The 21,569-nt window shown below is 37.5% G+C and overlaps 2 protein-coding genes across 7 annotated transcripts; both read left to right on the top strand.

The window, feature by feature from the left end:
- Window positions 1-3,994: 3,994 nt before the first annotated feature.
- LOC145158964 (putative serine/threonine-protein kinase PBL22) lies at window positions 3,995-21,046 on the top strand. Of its 6 annotated transcripts, none has more exons than XM_079077831.1 (6): window positions 3,995-4,135; window positions 6,657-6,998; window positions 18,739-19,643; window positions 19,771-20,004; window positions 20,125-20,576; window positions 20,696-21,046. In XM_079077831.1, exons 2-5 carry the CDS (start codon window positions 6,671-6,673, stop codon window positions 20,452-20,454), a joined length of 1,797 nt encoding a protein of 598 aa, XP_078933957.1. In that variant the 5' UTR covers window positions 3,995-4,135; window positions 6,657-6,670; the 3' UTR covers window positions 20,455-20,576; window positions 20,696-21,046. The 6 variants fall into 6 exon arrangements, with proteins under 6 accessions (XP_078933957.1, XP_078933956.1, XP_078933960.1 ...); XM_079077830.1 differs by having other exon boundaries at window positions 20,122-20,576; XM_079077834.1 differs by lacking the exon at window positions 6,657-6,998 and adding an exon at window positions 5,868-5,996 and having other exon boundaries at window positions 20,122-20,576.
- LOC145157290 (agglutinin-like) lies at window positions 20,496-20,947 on the top strand. Its single transcript, XM_079076353.1, has 2 exons — window positions 20,496-20,576; window positions 20,696-20,947. The coding sequence occupies exons 1-2, from the start codon at window positions 20,496-20,498 to the stop codon at window positions 20,945-20,947; spliced, it is 333 nt and encodes a 110-aa protein (XP_078932479.1).
- Window positions 21,047-21,569: the final 523 nt, after the last annotated feature.

Below are 21,569 nucleotides of genomic sequence, written 5' to 3'. Positions count from 1 at the left end.
ATCGTAGGGCATTATTGAGTATAATTTAAAGTTCAATTAACACTTTTAACGCGAGACCCAACACACTCCAAAGCTAGGGTTTTCTTGACATTAGGGTTTTTAAAACCCTAATTAGGGTTTCCAACCCAAATATATGCCACTCGGTCTAAGGTTAGAAGCTTATGTCATTCAGTGTTTAGTAAGTCGGACAACAACCACTGCCACCTCCGGCGGTCCATGGCGGCGAGAGGCGGCAGCCACCACTTTTTAATGGCGGAAGTTATAATTTTAGGCCAAAACAGTATCCAAAGTATTCTGGTTCAAACAATACGTCAATCCAACACACATATACACACACAACCACCCGCGGTGGTGGCTAGCTGCCATGGTGGTTCTCTTCATATTCCGGCCAACTAAGACGCATACACAAACCTCATGACTTGCAGCAGCAACACACACACACATGCGAAACACGAACACCAACACAACCACCCACTCACGGCGGTATGCCACAGTCGGGAAAATGATGGAAAAACGGGACAGCCGCTGGGAGCGGCAGCGGCGGCAGGTCTCGATGAAACAACAGATGAAGCGAAGAGGGTGGAAGGGGAACATGTTGCGCCGTTACCAGAGAGAGACAACACTAGCCGCAAGCTCTGCTCTTCCGACCTCCCACAACCATAACGTCAGTCACGTCAATATCCGCTTTAGTCGGCAATAGCAGCAGCGGCGGTGTCAGCTCGGTGGTTCACGACAGTGACAAGGAAGATGGAAGCGACTGGAGGTTGGAGGGATAAGGGTGGCGGCTGCAATAAAATTTAGGGTTAGGGTTTGTTGTGTGGGGTTTTAAACGTTAGAACATGGGGAGGGGGCATCGGGTTTAGTCCATCCTCCAACTCTTCAAACATAATTCTATTTCTTACACTTTCAACCCCTCCTGCTTAATTCTTTTTCTTACTCATGGAGTAAGCAAAAACTATGGGAGAAAACGAAAGAAGAGAATTACCTAAAAGAATAGGAGAAACCCTCTTGCTGACAGGTGAACGAAGATTGACAAGAAAGTTGGATTTATAGTCTAAGGGAGAAAATTTCGTTCGTATAAAATTCAAATTTCCTAGGATCGTAAACGGATAAGATTGACCCTGAATAAGTGAGCCACATTATATCACCACCTAACGTAATGATTTTACTTCGATAAATTTCCAATCACCAAGACCTTAGATTGAAGATTTCTGGGGGCAGTTGTTATGGGTAATATTTCCACCTTTACTTATTATGGCTAACATCTAGAACTTATACTAATATATTGAGTAGCCCAAGATCTTGAACTAGCCAATATCTCGGGTATGCCATCGTGTTTCTTGTATCAATCAATGCGGAGATGAAGACTTATTAAAAACACATGGACTAAGTCAAACAGTTAGGGGTCAAAGAGAAGGAACGTTGAAGTCTTTCCTAAAAACTTCGTCAAGCAATAATCAAGGAACATCCCAAGATTTTAGGATAGTTTGTTATACAATCCTTGTATAAAAATACAAGTCGGTGATCAAAGAGACACGTTCACTTACTCACTCCGACCTATTATTGAGCACAAAATCACTACACAGTTGATCATCTAGCACCTGCAACTCCATTTCTATTTAATTGAAGTTCTAAGGTAGTGTTACATTGTCACCTCCTTATGTTTTATGTCAAAGAACCAAAAGATTAAGGAAATTTCTCGTACATTATTGTGATCTTGCATTCATTTTTTCATATTTATTTCATTTCAATACTTTTACACGTCTTTAGTACATTGATTTTGATTGTACATTATTTTCCCAATTATTTACAACTTATTTACATCAATATATGTAATGGTTATACAATTTATCTTGAAATATATTACATTTTTGAACATCTTAAAACATTTCTAAGTATTCGTCTACTTTTAAATTTCTAAACATTAATTTTGTCCCAATCACACAATCACAAATATGATATTCAATTCAAAATCTTCACAACAAATATTTACAAGGATCCCATGATCTTGGGCCAAAACAATATATATATATATATATATATATATATATATATATATATATATATATATATATATATATATATATATATATATATATATAGGGAAGAGTTATATGGAAAATAAAAAATCCCTAAAAATCATAAAAATGCATAAAAAATACTTAGAGATCACAAATCTATTTTTTGACTTTATATTCTTAAAAATCACAATTTTTTTTTAAATAAATTCAGCGAAAAAAATTAAAAAATCAATAAAAAAAATTTGGTTTTTTTTCAAAAACAATTTCAGCGAAGTTATATAAAAAGTTGCGATTTTTAAGAATATATAATAAAAAAAAAGATTTGTGATCTCTAAATATTTTTTTTATGTATTTTTATGATTTTTAGGGTTTTTTATTTTCCATAGAACCTATCTATATATATATATATATATATATATATATATATATATATATATATATATATATATATATATATATATATATATATATATATATATAAGGGTAAGAATGCATTATTTGTGTGTTTTTTTGGCAAACCAAGTAAATAATTCATTAGATGACAAAAAAAAAATAACAAGAATTGCAAAAAAAATCCCGAGAAAAGGCATCGATGATTCAATTTTTTACTGAATCAAGTTTTGGTTAACTTTTTTGACAACTTTAATGAATAATTGTAAAAATGAATCATCAATGCATTTTTTTTGGATTTTATTTACGAATCAAATTATTTTTGTATTATCTAATAATTAATTTTGTTGATTCGCCAAAAATCATATAAATGATGAACTTCTTATCATTTATTCACAATATTTTCTTCTTATATATTGTATGTGTGTGTGTTTATATATATATATATATATATATATATATATATATATATATATATGTGTGTGTGTGTGTGTGTGTGTGTGTGTGTGTGTGTGTGTGTGTGTGTGCACGTGCGCACGCACACTTTTAATAGAATAAAGTAGTAAGAAAATTTTCAAATTAACAAACTAGCACATTTATAATGAACGTAAAATTTTCAGTCACCCGAAATTCGAAATTTCATATTTGCAAACTGTTTGTGGAATATAAAAATTTCATCTATAATTTTGCATATAGTCGATGCTGGTGATTTTAGTTTTATCAATACTTTTAGTATAGTCATGATTAACTCAAGACATTCTAAGTTTAGTTTTGGCTATAACATGAGATTGGAGGTGAAAAGTGCATACTCAGTTAAACTAAAGTTTACTGGAGAGAACACAGGGTCCGGGGGCAGTGTCCTGGTGGGGTTGAAGGGACATCACCCCTGACGAGGCTTAAGGTGCAACAACCTTGCCCAAAACCAAATCCTTACGTGAATGAATTGACCTTAAAATTATTTTATGCCAAAACTAACTGTCACTCTGTCGGTATCGGTTGTTGAAGAGAGATATGAACATATTGTATCGTTACTCTGTTGGATTTTTTTCTCGAAAAGCATACAAACAACAACGACATATTGAATGTTTGTGATTGGATTAAGTCTGTAATCCAAATCGATTTTATTGGATTTTCTCACGTCTGAATTTGTGTAACCCTGGACATTGGGTCACATTAATGATTTCCGAAAATATATTTTACACGATCGATGAAATTATCCAAGTACATATAATCCTATTTCTAAGGGTCGATTTAAAAAAATAATACTAAAAGGTGATATTCAGTGAGAGTCCTATATCATCTTCACAGTTTAGGATTAGATATACCATAATATATACTTCCATGTCTAGAACCAGTCAAATAATAAAAATATGTTTAGCAACACCACGCGGTTTACGGTTGACTTTCTAATTCAAGTTGTTAATACTTAATAAGTTATAATTAAAAGATGATAGTAGAATTTTTATTTTTAATTAAATATTGCTAATAAAGAAGCCATTTTTAATTAAATATTGCTAATAAAGAAGCCATTGGTTGATATATAATAATTAACAAATTCCCTTCCGTCCCTGTTACATGTCTTGTGTAAATAACATATGCTTAATGCATTGGCATAAGCTTTATCATTGCAGCAATACGGGTGAGAAAGTTAGCTTCAGGTGCCGCAAATTCTACACCCATATTTAGTTTGTGAGGTACTGAGGTGGTGTTTCTCCGATCAACCGGTGAGATATTTAATACCAAGTCATGTATGATTAAATTTTCGTCTTTATCATCTTATTTTATTTTAGTTTACCGGTATTAGAGTTCGCAAACACCTATCAGTGTATGCCGTTCAGTAAATTACTGTCTTTTAAAGTATCTTTTTAGAGGTTAAATTTATTTGTTTTTCTGATAAATTGTTGGTTTACGAGCATTCTAATTGTGATATCTTGTCTTTGAAATGATAAGATAATATAAATAAAATAAGTATTCTTGCTTATGTTGATCTAGTTTCATGAATGTAAGAGTAAATTACATGAATGACTTCTATAGTTTGGTATGTATTTGGTCCTTATTTATTTATTTTTTAAAATTTGGATTGTCTCTGTTGTATTTGGTCCGGTTCTTGGTTCTTAGTTTACAACGTATTCGGTTTTTGGTTTTCCGGGTGCGGTTGGTTCCGGTTCCAAACAACTTCTTAGATAACATATTTCTTAGTAGAACCAAATCGGAACTGGTTAGTGGTATTTGACCCGATTTTCTATTCCTAGTTTACAACTTTTTTGGTTTTCGGTTTTTCGATTCCGGTCCGGTTTACATGCCTAGTGTTGATGACCATGATGCTGGTAGCATCCACTGTGACATACCGACATCTAATGCCGACGACAACCACTACCTTTCAACAGCCACACATTTTTTAGGCATGCATGAATGAAAAAGGTTTTTAGTTGAAAATGTGGTTGGCAATTTGACATTTACTTCTCAACTAGCTGTTGAGAGAGGTTAGGGTTTATAATTTTTTTCTTTCTAAATTATAGCTCTTTTCAATATTATAAATACATATATATCTTCTACCCATCTTACCACCTTAGATAGTACTATTATTTCTCACGAATTCTCTATGAATATGAAAAAGAAAATAATAATTTGTAGGTATTATATTTTTAGTATTTTAATTTTCTAAATGTCATTTTCTATTTTTTAATTTCCTCAATGTCATTTTTATTTATTAGTTATGTAATTTTAATTTTTAAATTAATGAAATGTTTGGTTTAAAAAAATACAAAATATTGGAGGCATTGGATGACACCACAACCTAATGTAGGCACAAAATGATATGTTTTGGCTGCATCCTATGTGACACATATATGACACCAAATGTTCGAGGTATTGACCATACCCTTTTAGGTTAGGACAATTACATGGACTATTAAGATTTTTCTTGGCATTCAATATCATTCTCTTGCATTCCACCTTACCATCGATTTGATTAACGATTCTCTCTTCAATAGCCATAGGTTCTTGATTATTGTCAAGATTTGTTACTTTTCATCACCATTATTATCATGTTCCCGAAAGATCTTGCATATCTTTTGTCGTATTCGATGGAATTTGGTGGCAATATTATCCTAATTATTCGACTACTTGACATTTTTTTGAACGGCGGATGTATTAAACAAAAAAACAAATAGAAATATGCTAGTAGATTACAAAGTACAAAAAATATAAGGAGCATTACACTAATCGAACCAACATAAATTAAAGAACTTAGTACAATGTTTTATATGATTAAACGCAATTAATTGTAATTCATCCGACGTCTTCAAGGGAGCACACCTTAATTTTTTGAACACCAATGAGTTTCGGGCTTTCCAAATGAACCAAAACACTGAATAAATTAAGGCCAAACAAAGTTCACGATCTTTTTTCCCACTCCTTTAAACTCCATAACTTTGAGAATATCTTCTATATTAGATGGGGAGGCCTCAATGAAGTTGCTCCATGATCCAAACCACATGCATATGCAAGTAGAAAAATGGCAGCCAAAGAAAAGATGATCCACTTGCTCATTCTTAGACCTGCAAAAGACGCACAAGGTGGAAGGTAAGGTAACCCCCGCTTGACAAGATTTCAAGCAACCGACACTCGATTTAAGAATACCCTCTAAACAAAACAATTGATTTTTAAGGGCATCTAATTATCCAAATAAAGCCGCTCACATTTTCATTACTGTCTACCTTGTCAGCCAAAAAATACCTCATAGAGGACACACAGAACTGCCCCCTCCATTTCCAAAAATCAGCTGCATCATTGAGTCTAACGTCAACCAAGGCAGCCGAAAGGTTCAACAGAGCAGACGATTCACATTAATATATGATTTAGTCTGGAAGTTAGATATGAGACCATCATTATTATTATGCATTTGAATAATTGGCTAAAAAATATTGGGCTTTTCTTTTAACTTAAATGGACTACTTTTACCCCGTCTAAATATTATCAGTGTGAAGTTTGGGGAGAAATGGAGAAAGTGGATTCGAAACTGTCTGGAATCAGGGAGAGCGTCGGTAATCATCAACGGAAGTCCAACCACTGAATTCACGATGTCAAAGGGTGTCCGGCAGGGAGACCCTCTTTCTCCCTTCCTCTTCATCATTGCTATGGAAGGTCTTAACCTGGCAATGAAGACGGTAGTGGATACTGGAGTTTTCGACGAGATAAAACTCCCAACCTCTAACATTTGTTTCTCTCCCTTATTTTATGCAGATGACGCGCTTTTCATGGGAGAATGGTCGAGGAGAAACATTGCTAATCTGGCATGTATTTTGAGATGCTTTTATGTACCATCTGGGCTGAAAGTGAATTTCAGAAAATTTAAGGTGTTCGGGATCGGAGCTTCCCCCTCGGAAATCTTGAACTGGTCCTCTCCCCTTGGTTGTGAACCATCGACGTTACCATTTACCTATCTTGGAATCCCCGTTGGTGGAAACATGAATCTAAAAAGCGCTTGGAGGGCGATAATAGATAAATTTCAATCAAAACTTTCACTGTGGAAAGCTAAAACATTGAGATTTGGTGGTAGACTTACACTTGCAAAGGCGGTGCTAGGTAACCTCCCGATGTATTATATGTCCATCTTCGTACTTCCTAATGGATTCATTGATACGCTTGAAAAAATAAGACGAAAATTTATATGGAGTAGAGAATACGACAAAAAAAGCATCTGTTGGGTGAATTGGGAAAAGATCACTGCCCCAAAAAAGGTGAGGGGTATTGGGCTTGGCTCAATTAAAGCTCTTAATCTCTCCTTGGTCACTAAATGGTTGTGGAAACTAAAAAATGACAATTCTGCCCTCTAGGAAAAAGTGATCAGTTGCCTACACAGACTATTGGGGAGGCATTGGAATGTGTTTGGTAACTATACTATCACTGGGGTTTGGAAAAACATCATAAAATCCAACAGGAGATTGGCAAAACTTAACATCGACCCTAATGAAGTTGTTTCTTGGAATCCGGAGGAGAACAAATGGGTCTCTGATTTCATGTTTGGCGATCGATTCATTGTTAGTTTGTTACGAGACCGAATCGAGTTGGCGAGTCATATTGTAAATGATGGTCCCTTTGATTGGTGCAAGGTGATCCCATACAAGATCCTGTGCTTCATATGGAGGGAAAAACAGGGAAGAATTCCAGTTGTTGTGGCACTAAGTCAAAGGGGAATTACCATTCCAGTCACCATATGTAGTATATGCGATGCAGAGGAGGAGACAAGTGATCACGCTTTACTTTCATGTCATGCAGCAAAAAACTCAACTTGATAAACAAAAAACTGACCATGTTATCAGATGGCTGTTATAAAACCTTCACTTTACCTTGGTGCACAAGGTGTAGATGTGTTAATGGAAAATTAAGAACAACGGACAGAACATGTGAAGAGAAATACAAAAGGAGAGAACATGAAATTACTTGATCTACAAGGTTTATTAGTAACAGAAGGATGAATACTTGATAAAAAAACATCTAACATATGTTCCCTATTTATACAAATAAAAAAGACTCCTTCAACTAACACAAAAGCTGGAAATATGGTAAGTTTCCAAAAAATGCCCTTGGTCCCCGATTCTGAATTAAGCCTACAATTTCTGCCTAATTCAGAATTCATCACCTTCTTCACTCCCAACATACTTTTCATCTCTACAAACCTTACTTTTCCTTGTTATTAATGACCACATTGCCTTTAACAAGATAAATCAATGCAACATTTAACCCGTTACTTGGAATTTTTTAACCAAACACTAAATAAAGAACACTTAAAGACAATGACCCATACTAGTGACCCGGTAAATAAATGCTTAACACAACAATATAGATTACCCCTTAATAATGTATTCACACACTTCACTTACAACAATGTTTCTTCACATTCTTGTCAAACCATCTTGATTGTCGACCTTTCCCGGGCACCCGACCTTCACCTTGGTCACATAGAAAGTCTTTTCTAGCTCAACCCCTTTTGTTTTTTTTTCACAAAACATCTGTAACATTTAACATGTCATCCTGTTGGACATGTTCATTACCATCTCGACTTTTTCCGGATCCACGACCTTTTCCTCGGCTACATCTAAAGCTACCCAATTTGAACTTCCACCACCATAATGTTCACATAGTGTTGTTTCTCCATTATCTCATGTATTGACAACCATACTTTGCTATTCAATCCTATTTCAAGATATTCATTCACAGAAAAAGAAAACAAGGTCACCACCACCTTTACCGTCTTTTATCACATGCAATACGAACCGAATGAAAAGCCAAATGCTTTGACTTCATTTTGCTCGTCTTTTCCATGCCATTAGTTAATTAATCTCACTTTATCACACAAACACCCCAATCAAGGATGGAACCTGCTTTCAAGATTTCAACCTCTGATCATAACATCACAACCCCTTTAAAACAAAGCCTGGTTCTTTCTGCGTCTGCCCTGTAGCGAAGTGTAACACTCCAAAAATCAAATAAATTTAAAATTTTCAAAATCAACCATTAACCAACATTATTTACAAAAGGAGTTATTGTTTCAAAAATAGTATTTCAAAATCAGAGTTTTCCCAAGACCCAATGACATATAACAGGAAGATGTGCACGATCACGCCATTGCTTTCCCAAAATCCTCAAAGTACCTGAAACGATAAACCGAAACTATAAACACAAAGCTTAGTGTGTTCCTCCAAAGTACCACCACACAAACATATGATCAAACAAATATTGGGCCCACAAACTCCTAGTTGGATTATCCTCGACAGACAACCTTTCGGTTGGAATGCCCCGGCCCAAAACCTTACGATTAGAATGCCCAATACATAACAGGTCCACAATCTCCTGGTTGGATTACCTCAGGCCCACAACCTTACGGTTGGAACGCCCAATACATAACGAGTCCATAACCTCTTGGTTGGATCACCCCAAGCCCACAACCTTTCGATTGGAATGCCCAATATATAACGGGTCCAGAACCTCCTTATTGGATTACCTCCGGCCCATAACCTTTCGGTTGGAATGCCCTGGCCCACTACTTTTCGGTTGGAATGCCCCAGTCTTTTGACTGACATCACAAAGCAGTACAGTCTCAACCCCACCATACCATGTCGACATATACATAACAAATAACATATATCCAACAACAGATAATCATATAACTAGTCAGCAGAAAAACATACATATCTACATAATAGTACATCATAACGACATCCTATATACCAGGATACACAATCTAGTGGGCCAACATTGGTGCCTTCGACCCACAGACACAATGAGGAAAACTCACCTCACAGTTTGACGAATAGTTAAACAATACACTGCTCCGAATACGACTCTACTTGTCACCTATTCAACAGATAGAGACCAAGGCTTAACTGTAGCTTAAAATACCTAAAATACCCTTAAGTCAAACTTGGCCAACCCTAGTCAAAGTCAAAGTCAACGGTCAAGGTCGCAAAAGTCAATATCCATTCCCAGTGGAGTACACTCTACATACCACAAGAGTACGCCTAGCGTACTTTGATGTTGACCAAAAAAGCGGGGCACTAACCGCGTATGCGCAGCGTACCTCCAGGTACACCCATAGTACACAGCCCAATCCAAAAACTCCATTAAGAGCTTATTCGATTAAGCCCTTATGTCCAAAACTTAGATCCACGCCCAAAATGATGTCCTAAGTCATAAAGTTTTGAACCTTATGAATTTTCATGGCTATTCCAAAACCCTTAGTTCTTAACCCAATAAGACATACAACTCTTGTATGGAAGGGATAGAAGGGCCAATATCATATTTTTATGGTTCATAATGACTCCTTAATGGATAAAGTTTCCAACTTTATCAATTAGAATGGTCCCAACAAACAAGATATAGTCTTTAATTCTCAAAGGGTACCAAAAGGGCATCTTTTTCAACTTAATCCATTAAATACAAGTCTCCAACCTTTAGATCTGAATCAAAATGATGTCTAGATGGATAAAGTTTCCAACTTTATCCATAACAAGGTCACAAACTTTCAAAATTTATGCACTTAAAGTGACCAAAAGCTCATAACACCCAAAACTAGCTAGATCTAACAATTTCATCTTCAAGATTCAAACTTTATATCTCTAGGAGAAAGATCAAGGTGAGAAGAGTATGGATCTACAAGCTCCAATGCAACTAACACTTCTTTAATGAGTTCCTTCTTCTCCAAGGTGCACCAAGAATACTCCAAATCACTTAAAAACACCTTATTTTTGCTCACAAGGCTCAATCTAGGGATAGGGTTTCAAGAGAGGGTGTTGGAGAGGTGGAGGCTGAGAATGGAATGGGTTTGGGGAAGTTAAGGAGCTTAAATAGGGCTCAAACCACGAAAATAAGGTTTGGGCACTGATCGCGTATGCACAGCGTATTCAATTTACTCCTAGTGTACTGGGGATGCCCTTGTACGTCTAACGTACACGTTGAGTACGCCCAGTGTACGTGAATCAACCCAAAACCTCCCTAACTTCAAACGGTCATAACCTATTTGTTCCAACTCCGTTTTCGACGTTCTTTATATCCACGGAAAGGTCTTGAAGAGCTTTACAATATTATCTAAATATCTTGGACTAAAAAGTTCTCGAACAAAAATCCATATTTCATGCAAGGACTCGGCCTATGAATTTACCCTTTCTACCCTTCGGCCCAAAACATAATTTAAGGGTAAAATCTCTTAACTATCATTACCTCTTTCCACAAGGGCTATACTTTGCCTCCTTAAGGCCCAAAACCTTACACAATCGAATTTCGGTTCATGGTTCAGAAATGGCAGGAAACAGGATGTTACAATTCTCACCCACTTAAATTAGATTTCTTCCTCGAAATCAGCTCTTGCTTCCGCTTCACGACGGAATACTAACCGAAAACCCGCATATTTGATTGGCTCTAAACCACCTCCGGTAATCATCGTTATGCTAATCCCGCACATAAGTGCACAATCACGATGAGAACAAACTGGAAAATAGAACCCTTGACTATTTACTGTTGTTGAAACCTCCATTAAAAAACAAGGTGACTCCTAACGCGAGTCTCATCTATGTAACCGCTGTAGAGAAGCATGTACAACGCCATCATATTCCACAACTTCCTAGCTATAAGAACGAACTTCTAGTGAGAATCATAGATCTGGGAACTCTCGAAACTACAATCACCGAATCAACTATATCAATATGCTTCCCAAGACCGGGAACCCATCAGGTCCAAGCTTTAGTACCCATATTCCAGGACTGATATTCATCCATTCGTTGAACCCACCCTTTGTCTTTGACTAAGAACACCACCAAACACGCAGAATGAAGTACTCAAAACACATCGATCGCGAATTTCAACCAATTCCAAATCCATAAGATGTACCAAAAACCTTAAATAAACCCTTGATTCCCTGACACGCCATTACCAACCATTGCTCCTATGAGCTAAGATGACCAATCATAGAATTTTCACATTGCATCCAACCCTTATCAGCTCAGGTGTACCCCCACCTGGAAATTCGAGACATTCACAATGAACTTCATGATTCGAGACTCCATAACCAATACCGAACCTTGGTAACCAAACCCCTAATAACAGCTCGCGAACAAATGGGATTTATAATGCAAACACTCTGTAAGATACTTTCTGATGCACGACTGATACTCCCAATAAACCTTAGCTGCTCACTTTATTCAACCAGTTGGTTCGTGGGTCTCCCGACTTCCAACAATGCACCAACACCAAAATTACCACATGCAGAAGAAATAAAGAATCATGATCACTGGGGACACAACCTATGTCTGGAATGCTCCCAGTATTGCGCCGATCTTGTCGACGTTCCATAAGTCGCCTGGAAACTCACGACCAACACCACGGGGCCTAAAGATACTCAACCTCATTCCACCGCCTTGTAGGAACCCAATCAACATCTCTCTCAACACTAACCGAGTGCAAAAATGCCATATTCTTTTACTACGCACAATTCCTTTCACAGTTCAAGCTGCTACCAACGCAATATCCGACGAAAAACATGGTCGCACACGGCCCAAGAATGGGATAGACGGTCACACTCTTGTTCCAATTTAGAGGCTATAAACCAAATAAGAACCATGCATATAATTCGAACCAAGTGCTCCATTGGAATCTTGTCCAACCCACATACACCCCTTACAACAATATCTAATGAACTTACCACAATACACACCCTTAGGGAACCCATAACCTTACCCAAAAGGGGCACAATACAAGAGTCATAACGAAATGACGAACCTCAATCATTAATAGAAGACATCCTCATGAACGCTCGAAACAAGATCCCATACCTTGATTGAGACTAAACAGACGCCATCAATACGTAACTATCTCGATAAAACTTTTAAGTTTATCTAGAAATGCTGCTAAGACTCTAGCCAGATCCATCCAAATACCAACCCTGCCAACACGACATGCCAAAAATTAGATTCCATCCAGATCTAATGTCCCGTCTGGAAAACTAAGCAACACTATCCCAAATTCTAGACTCCCAATAACCCAGGATGTCTTCCAAAATCGAGCCGAACTTGACGATAGGTTGACTTATCCATTGAATTTCAACGGTCATAACTTGAAACTTTCAAAGAACCTCTGCTTGATGATGAACAAAATGACCAATGATCGAGGACGCATTGAAACTTAATCCAATGAACCAAAACCCGTGTGGAGCTGAACGTACCCAACTCTGAAACTGATTTCCTGATTGACATTTGCCCAAGCTAGACTATAAATAACAATCCATACAACGAGATGAAAATCCCTCAGCAACCGATACTCCACCTGAGTGATCATAGCAGCTCCTTATCTATTCATTGGCACCCCAAAAGGAACCAATGGATGCAACGAGCTCTTTGACTAACTACTTTCTACTGAGAGACAACTCGTGTATCTCCTGAATATATACATCCGATAGTCACTTACTCTACACCCCTGACTTGATCAAATCTTGAACCGAGATCCCACATACCCACACCACAGATCCATATGAACCATTCTTCCAACATCACGAACTCGAATAGATTGATGATCCTCCATGCAGAATACCTAGTTCTCCCCCACTTAGGGTTTGAACTACCACTCACTAGTGTTGCAACCCAACCATATCTCAAACCTGCTCAACCACGTATAACCATCCCTGACCTTGGAATGTATAACACACGCAAGATGATCTTCCAGATAAGGACCAAGCAACCTTAAGAGATTATGAATTTCAGATGAAGACCTCAATTTTGTTTTCATTCATAACTGCCTTTAACATTAGGGATTTCATGCAAATGCATAAGCAAAACACCAACTTCCTATCCAAAACATACGTTCCTCGCATGAAATCCCGACCATCAATCCGGTACCTGACCTACCTATATCCAAAGAAAATAGACCCCTGATCGCATCACTAAGCATCCATACCACATTAATCCTCCAACGTACTCCCATGTTATCACACTACGGCCAAACACCACAGCCAACTGGCCCCGTGTTGGGTTTGCATCCTAACTCTGAAAGTCATAAGCTTGCTCACTCCTTCTCCGAAACCAGAAAACTGAGAGGACATAATCCTCGCCATAGATAGCGACATTCCAATCCATCAGTCAACCATTTAGCTTCCAGATGCAATCCTTAAGCCGATCATAACAATCGTTTCCTTCTTGAGTCGTGCGACTCCAATGCACAACCTCGAGCAAGGCCCTAGAGACCTTAAAACCAACAAACTCACCTAGGTCTGCACCAATCAAACCCAACTAATATCACCCCTAAGGCCCAAAACAATTAGCATACCCATCCTCATGCTTGAACAACCATAACCAAAAGATTAACAGATATGAAACCACTGCCACGAATCATGGTATCAAACCATGCTATCTTCCCCGACCACCTCCCTTAGAATCCCCAATTTTTTTCTCTATTCGACTATGGTTCTGTGCTTCCATTAGTACGGGCCCAATACTACCTTCCACACCTATCCGTACTTTCCTCAAGAATCATCCGGGGTCCTCTATGTCACCTACTCATAATAATACTCCCAATACCTGCTCAACAACATAGCAACCACACTAAAATACTTCCTAGGCTCTCCTAGGATTCCCCACCTCGCCTGCCATCAGCTGTTGTAGACCCCTACTAATGCCATCTAACCACTTCATGAATACAATTATATACAACAAAGCTTAAATAATCTTTTGACTAAAGGACTCAACCCTATAATGGTTAGACTCAAACAAGAGCTACGGAATAGGACAAAATCCTTCACTATAAGATTATTTAACCGTCGTAACATGTAACTTAACATATTCATTTGATAGTTAAATCACATCGATATCAATACTACAAAGCACGAAGCAAGCATCATCCGAGCAGTGGAGTTTACTGATACTAAGACACAATAAAAATCAGACAGATCCTCATACGAAATTCCCGACGCCTAAACCCAAGCATCTAGGATACACCCTTATCCTATCCTCGCTCTATCAAGAGTGACTAATCATTCTCATGCTGACCTGCTATGAACTGCACCCACTCATGAAACTTCCACCAACCTTGCAGCCACTCGTGCATGCTAATCATACATAAATCTGGATCCCATAGACAGTCGAATACTTGACTCAACCCTAAGCCCTTAATCAAACAAGAACGTGAAATAAAGCTAAATCAAACATTCTCAGGTTATAGAATCTTTGTTATGTACAACTATGATGCACACACTAATCAACCACAATAATGATGTTAACTTCATCTAGCATATAAGAAGTCCTCCTAGGCTATCAGGCATCATAAATAAGGCAATTCTATCATGCAATTCCTGAAGATCACAAGCTTATCACTAGCATGCAGTTCTATCATATCATAAAAAATAACAGTGTGGGTAACTTGGCATATACTTTCTTGTTTCGGCTGACCGTACACATCACATCATTCCTTGGTTATTTTGAAAACAATTTGAAAACCATTTAAAAACTTTTGTAGTTCCCTAGTTTGAGTCTGGATTCACACGAATGTTCATCCAATTCTCTCAAACAAAGGATCTGATACCAAATTGTAACACTCCAAAAATCAAAGAGATTTAAAATTTTCAAAATCAACCATTAACCAACATTGTTTACAAAAGGAATTATTGTTTCAAAACTATTATTTCAAAATCCGAGTTTTCTACAGACCAAGTGACATAAAACAAGAAGATGTGCACGATCACGCATTTGCTTTCCCACGATCCTCAAAAGTATCTGAAACAATAAACTGAAACTGTAGGCATGAAGCTTAGTGAGTTCCCCTAAAGTACCACAACAAGAACATATGATCAAACAAATATTGGGTCCACAACCTCCTGGTTGGATTACCCATAGCCCACAACCTTTCGGTTCGAATGCCCGGCCCACAACCTTACGGTTGGAACGTCGAATACATAACATGTCCACAACCCCCTGGTTGGATTACCCTCGGCTCATAACCTTACGGTTGGAATGCCCAATACACAACGGGTCCACAACCTCCTAGTTGGATTACCCTCGGCCCACAACCTTTCGGTTGGAATGCCCAATGTATAACGAGTCCATAACCTCCTGGTTGGATTACCCTTGGCCTACAACCTTTCGGTTGGAAGGCGTCAGTCTGTTGACTGACAACACAAAGTAGTGCAGTAGTCTCAACCCCACCAAACCATGTCGACATATACATAACAAATAACATATATCCAACAACAGATAATCATATAACCAGTCAGCATACAAACATATAGATCTACAAAATACTACATCATAATGACATCTTATATACCAGGATACATAATCTAGTGGTCCGACATTGGTGCCTTTGACCCACAGGCACAGTGAGGAAAACTCACCTCACAGTCTAACGAATAGCCAAACAATACACTACTCCGAATACCGGTTCTACATGCCACCTATTCAATAGATAGAGACCAAGGCTTAACTATAGCTCAAAATACCCAAAATACCCTTAAGTCAAACTTGGCCAACCCTGGTCAAAGTCAAAGTCAACAGTCAAGGTCCCAAAAGTCAATATCCCTTCCCAGAGGAGTACACCCTACGTACCAAGAGAGTACGCCCAACGTACTCTGATGTTGACCAAAAAAGCAGGGCGCTGACTACGTACGTTCAACGTACCTCCAGGTACGCCCAACATATGCAGCCCAGTCCTAACACTCCATTAAGAGCTTATTCCATTTATCCCTTACGTCTAAATCTCATATCCAAGCCTAAAATGATGTCCTAATTCATAAAGTTTCCAACTTTATGACTTTGCATGGCCATAAACTGCTTAATGTCCAAAACCCTAAGTTCTTAACCCAATAATACATCACAACTCTTGTATGGAAGGAATAGAAGGGCCAATATCACATTTTTATGGTTTATAATAGCTCCATAATGGGTAAAGTTTCCAACTTTATCCATTAGAATGATCCTAACAAACATGATCTAGTCTTTAAGTCTCAAAGGGACCCAAAAGGGCATCTTTTTCAACTTAATCCATTAAGTCAAAGTCTCAAAACCTATATATCTGAATCAAAATGATGTTTAGATGGATAAAGTTTCCAACTTTATCCATAACAAGGTCACAAACTTTCGAGATCTAAACTTTATGCACTTAAAATGTCCAAAAGCTCATAATAACCAAAACTAGCTAGATCTAACAATTTCATCATCAAGATTCACACTTTATACTTCTAGGAGAAAGATCAAGGTGAACAAAGTCTGGATCTACAAGCTCCAATGCAACCAACACTTCTTCAATGAGTTCCTTCTTCTCCAAGGTGCACCAAGAACACTCCAAATCACTTTAAAACACCTTCTTTTTCTCACAAGGCTCAATCTAGGGCTAGGGTTTCAAGAGAGGGTGTTGGAGAGGTGGAGGTTGAGAATGGAATGGGTTTGGGGAAGTTAAGAAGCTTAAATAGGGCTTAAACCATGAAAATAGGGTTTGGGCACTGATCGCGTATGCCCAACGTACTCCATTTATACCTAGCGTACTAGGTATGCCCTAGTACGCCAGCGTACACGTTGAGTATGCCCAACGTACGCGACTCAACCCAAAACCGCCCTAACTTCAAACGGTCATAACTTCTTCGTTCCAACTCTGTTTTCGATGTTCTTTATATTCACGGAAAGGTGTTGAAGAGCTCTAAAATATTATCAAAATATCTTGGACTAAAAACTTCTTGAACAAAAATCCATATTTCATGCAAGGACCTGTCCTATGACTTTTCCCTTTCTACCCTTCGGACGAGAACACAATTCAAGGGTAAAATCTCTTAACTATCATTACCTCCTTCCACAAGGGCTAAACTTGGCCTCCTTAAGGCCCAAAAACTTACACAATCGACTTCTGGTTCATGGTTTAGAGGTTGCAGGAAACAGGATGTTACACGAAAGGTTACACCTTTTCTTGAAACCGACTCTCAAACCGACCTTCTACATCTTCACTCTCCCTAGGCTCTGATACAAAATGTTATCAGAGGACTGTTATAAAACCTGCACTTTACCTTGGTGCACAAGGTGTAGGCGTATGACAGGATAAACAAGAACAATGAACAGAACATGGGGAGAGAAAAACAAAAGTAGAGAACATGAAATGAATTGATCTACAAGCTTTATTATTAACATAAGGAAGAATACTTGATAAAAGCACATCTAACATATGTGCCACATGTGGGGAATTTTCCCCTGAAAATCCCTATGGGGATGGGTTTGCCCACTTATGTGAAGCTCAAACTCGGGGTGCACGTTGAAATATTGCGTGTAGGCTTCCGTTGAATCATCTGTTGTTTCCAAAAAAGATACGTCTAACATATGTTACCTATTTATACTAATAAAAAAGACTCCTTAAACTAACACAAAAGCTTAAATGTAAGTTTCCAAAAATTCTCCTAGGACTTTTTGTCCCAGATTCTGAATTAAGCAAACAGACTCCACGTACATTTAGGTAGTTCCCGATAATGCCGATGACTCGATTTAGACAAACCTAGAGTTCCAAGTTTTATACTCAACTTAGTTTCTTGTAAACCATCTAACATTTCAGGTTGATGTTATTTTTTAGTCTATTTAGTCTTGGTAATTTATAGAATTATATTAGTTTATTTCTTTATTATTTTTCCGTCACAAAAAACTTGTAGTTTATTAGTATATTTTATCTTATATTTAAAGAAATATATAGGTGCTTTGTTAACCATCTTTGTTGTAACAAAAAATCATTGGTGTAAGATATTATATTTTTATTGTAAACGTTTAGATTGGAAACTACATCAGATTTTGCTCATAGTTTGTTAAACCTTTCACAGATATTGTGTTACTAATGGAAATTGCACAACATTTAAAGATACCACTCGAGGAGATAATACTAGCCACAAAAAACTTTGACAAACAAAATTTCATTGCCAAGGGTGGATTTGGGAGTGTCTATAAGGGCGAACTCTCATTGTTTGGTAGGCTCATTGAGGTCGCCGTTAAGCGATTAGAACCTCAATCGGATCAAGGGAAACATGAATTCATGATGGAAATTTCAATTCTTTCAAGTTATAGTCATGAAAACCTTGTCTCTCTACTTGGCTTCTGTGAAGAGGGTAACGAAAAATTACTTGTTTATAAACATGAGAGTAGAGGGAGCCTTGACAATTATATACAAAACCCAGACCTCACATGGATGCAACGTCTTAAAATAAGCATTGGCGCTGCTCGTGGCATAAATTATCTTCATGACGAAGTAGGACAACAACATAGAGTCCTACACCGAGACATAAAGAGTGGAAACATTCTGTTGAACAACGAATGGGAAGCAAAAGTGTCAGATTTTGGGTTATCTAAAATAGGACCCGCACACATACAACACACTTTCGTTGTTACCCGTGTTGCTGGTACATTAGGCTATGTAGATCCTTCATATTATAATACTGAAGTTCTAACAAAAGAAGCAGACGTATACTCGTTTGGTGTGGTGCTATTTGAAATCTTGTGTGGAAGACTAGCATATGTAAAAGGATCCGAGTCTCTAGATGTCTTGGCTAAAAGCAAGTATATAGATAACAAATTGGATGAGATCATTATTCCTGAATTGAGGAAGCAAATGAAGTTGAGTTCCCTTAACACCTTCTCAGCAATTGCATATCAATGTTTGAAACCCGATCGAAGTGAACGTCCAACAATGGCTCACATTGTTGAAGAACTTGAAAAAGCATATAGAATTCAAGTAAGCTTAATTTTTCATAAGTAGTTCGTCACATTACAACAGCTTGCATGTACATTATACATCAAATGATTCTTTTATTTATCGTGGTCCGTAGCTCACTTGTCATTTTTGTATGGTGTATTGCAAGGCTTCTCTCAAAACTGCAGAAGTAATTCGGGTTGGATCATGGGGAAATACATCTACTGGAGGTCCCCATAATTGTTGGCATTTCATACTTGAAAAAGATCATAAACTGAAGAAGATAACTATCGATCATGGTGATGAGAATATATACTCTCTGACGTTCACTACCGAATCCAATGGTATTTTTTACACATCCGAAAGGGTTGGTGATAAGAATGGTGGAGGCACAGTGACTGAGGTAACTCATTTTTTAACAAACCTACACATACATGTTGACTCATTTATTTACTTGTTACAATTATGAATAGTTAAAAGATGTTACTTTTTGGCAAAATTCCACTATGTACTTTTCTAGAAGAAGTTTGAAGAGAACGAGGAACTAACTGGCATTAAAGGAACAATTAGAGTATTAACATCAGGCCATACAACTATTTCGTCACTAACGTTTATTACAAACGATACGACACGTGGGCCTTTTGGTCGAAAAACAGATACCCCTTTCTATATACTATGGGAAAAAGGAAATTTTGGTGGATTTTATGGTCTTGCACACAACATTATTGATGGCATCGGTGTCTACATGAAGTCTTCATCTGACGGATTCACACGGGTTGGAAAATGGGGAATGAAATCTCAAGGACGTCCCGATAACCAATGGTCTTTCCGACTCCAGAAAATCATTGTCTGAAGAAGATAACAATCGATCATGGTTATCTTATATACTCTCTCATGTTCACAACCGAATTTAGAGGAGAAGAGAAAACTTCAGAAAAGGCTGGTGGTAGGGCCGGTGGAGAGGTAGTCTCTAAGGTGAGGACTTAACTAAGTGTATATGTCAACAAAATTCCGTATTTGGTATATTTTTTAAATGAAATGTTTACTTTTTTGGTTCACTTCTCCTTTCGTTTTTTGTTGTTTATTCTTCTCAGGTTAAATTTGCTTGGGATGAGGAAATTATTGCTATCAGTGGAACTGTCGGTATCTCAAGGGGATTTTATGGTGGTTATACGATCATATCGTCTCTCACATTCATCACAAACAAAAGAACTCGTGGACCTTATGGTAATGTAACAAAAAAGCCTTTTAATGTACCATGGGACAAAGGATCATTTGCTGGATTTTATGGTCGTGCTGGCGCATTTATTGATGCTATCGGTGTATATTTGAAGACTACTGTATAACTAACCATCTTATACAGAGCGAAAGAATAAGGGATAATATCACTTATGCCCTATGAACTTCTTTGTTTTGGTTTAAAAGAGGTATTCTAAAGATATAAAGTCTATTTTTGTGTTTTAAATAAGCTATTATAAAATATTTAAACATGTCATCCGGTAAACATTTTCCTAGTCACCAAGGTTGAGTGCCACATCATTTAAAACTTTGCCAAAGAAAAGGAGAAAGTCTAGAGGGATGAGAGCAAGAACCCCAAAGTATTTGCTACATTTCCATCTTCTTCTCTCCCACCTCTGATTATCTTGCCACAATTAAATTCCAACACCATCGTCCACGAAGTTTGTTGAACGGAGATTGTATCGATTTTTAGCAAATTTCTTCATATAGTCTTGTTATTCATGGCACCATTCCCCAACTTTCACCGGTTTGAAGCCCGATTCTCCCTTTAGGTCCATCTGGGTCTCTGCAAAAACAATCAATTCATTGATGGATTTTGGGGTGAATTTAAAGGGGTTGCATCAGTTCAGTTCTAAACATGTTGTCATCACTACTCTTTCCCATATTCATGATTCTCCCTTTCCCCTGGTCATGCTTCTTCCCTGAAGGTTATTCATGATAGTAAAACCG

The sequence above is a fragment of the Lactuca virosa genome, chromosome 2, assembly GCF_052849685.1.
Source record: "Lactuca virosa cultivar CGN04683 chromosome 2, Lactuca_virosa_CGN04683_v6, whole genome shotgun sequence".
In the NCBI taxonomy this organism is placed as follows: Eukaryota; Viridiplantae; Streptophyta; class Magnoliopsida; order Asterales; family Asteraceae; genus Lactuca; species Lactuca virosa.
The sequence above is the reverse complement of the archived record's forward strand: the minus strand, read 5'-3'. Positions and strand labels throughout refer to the sequence as shown.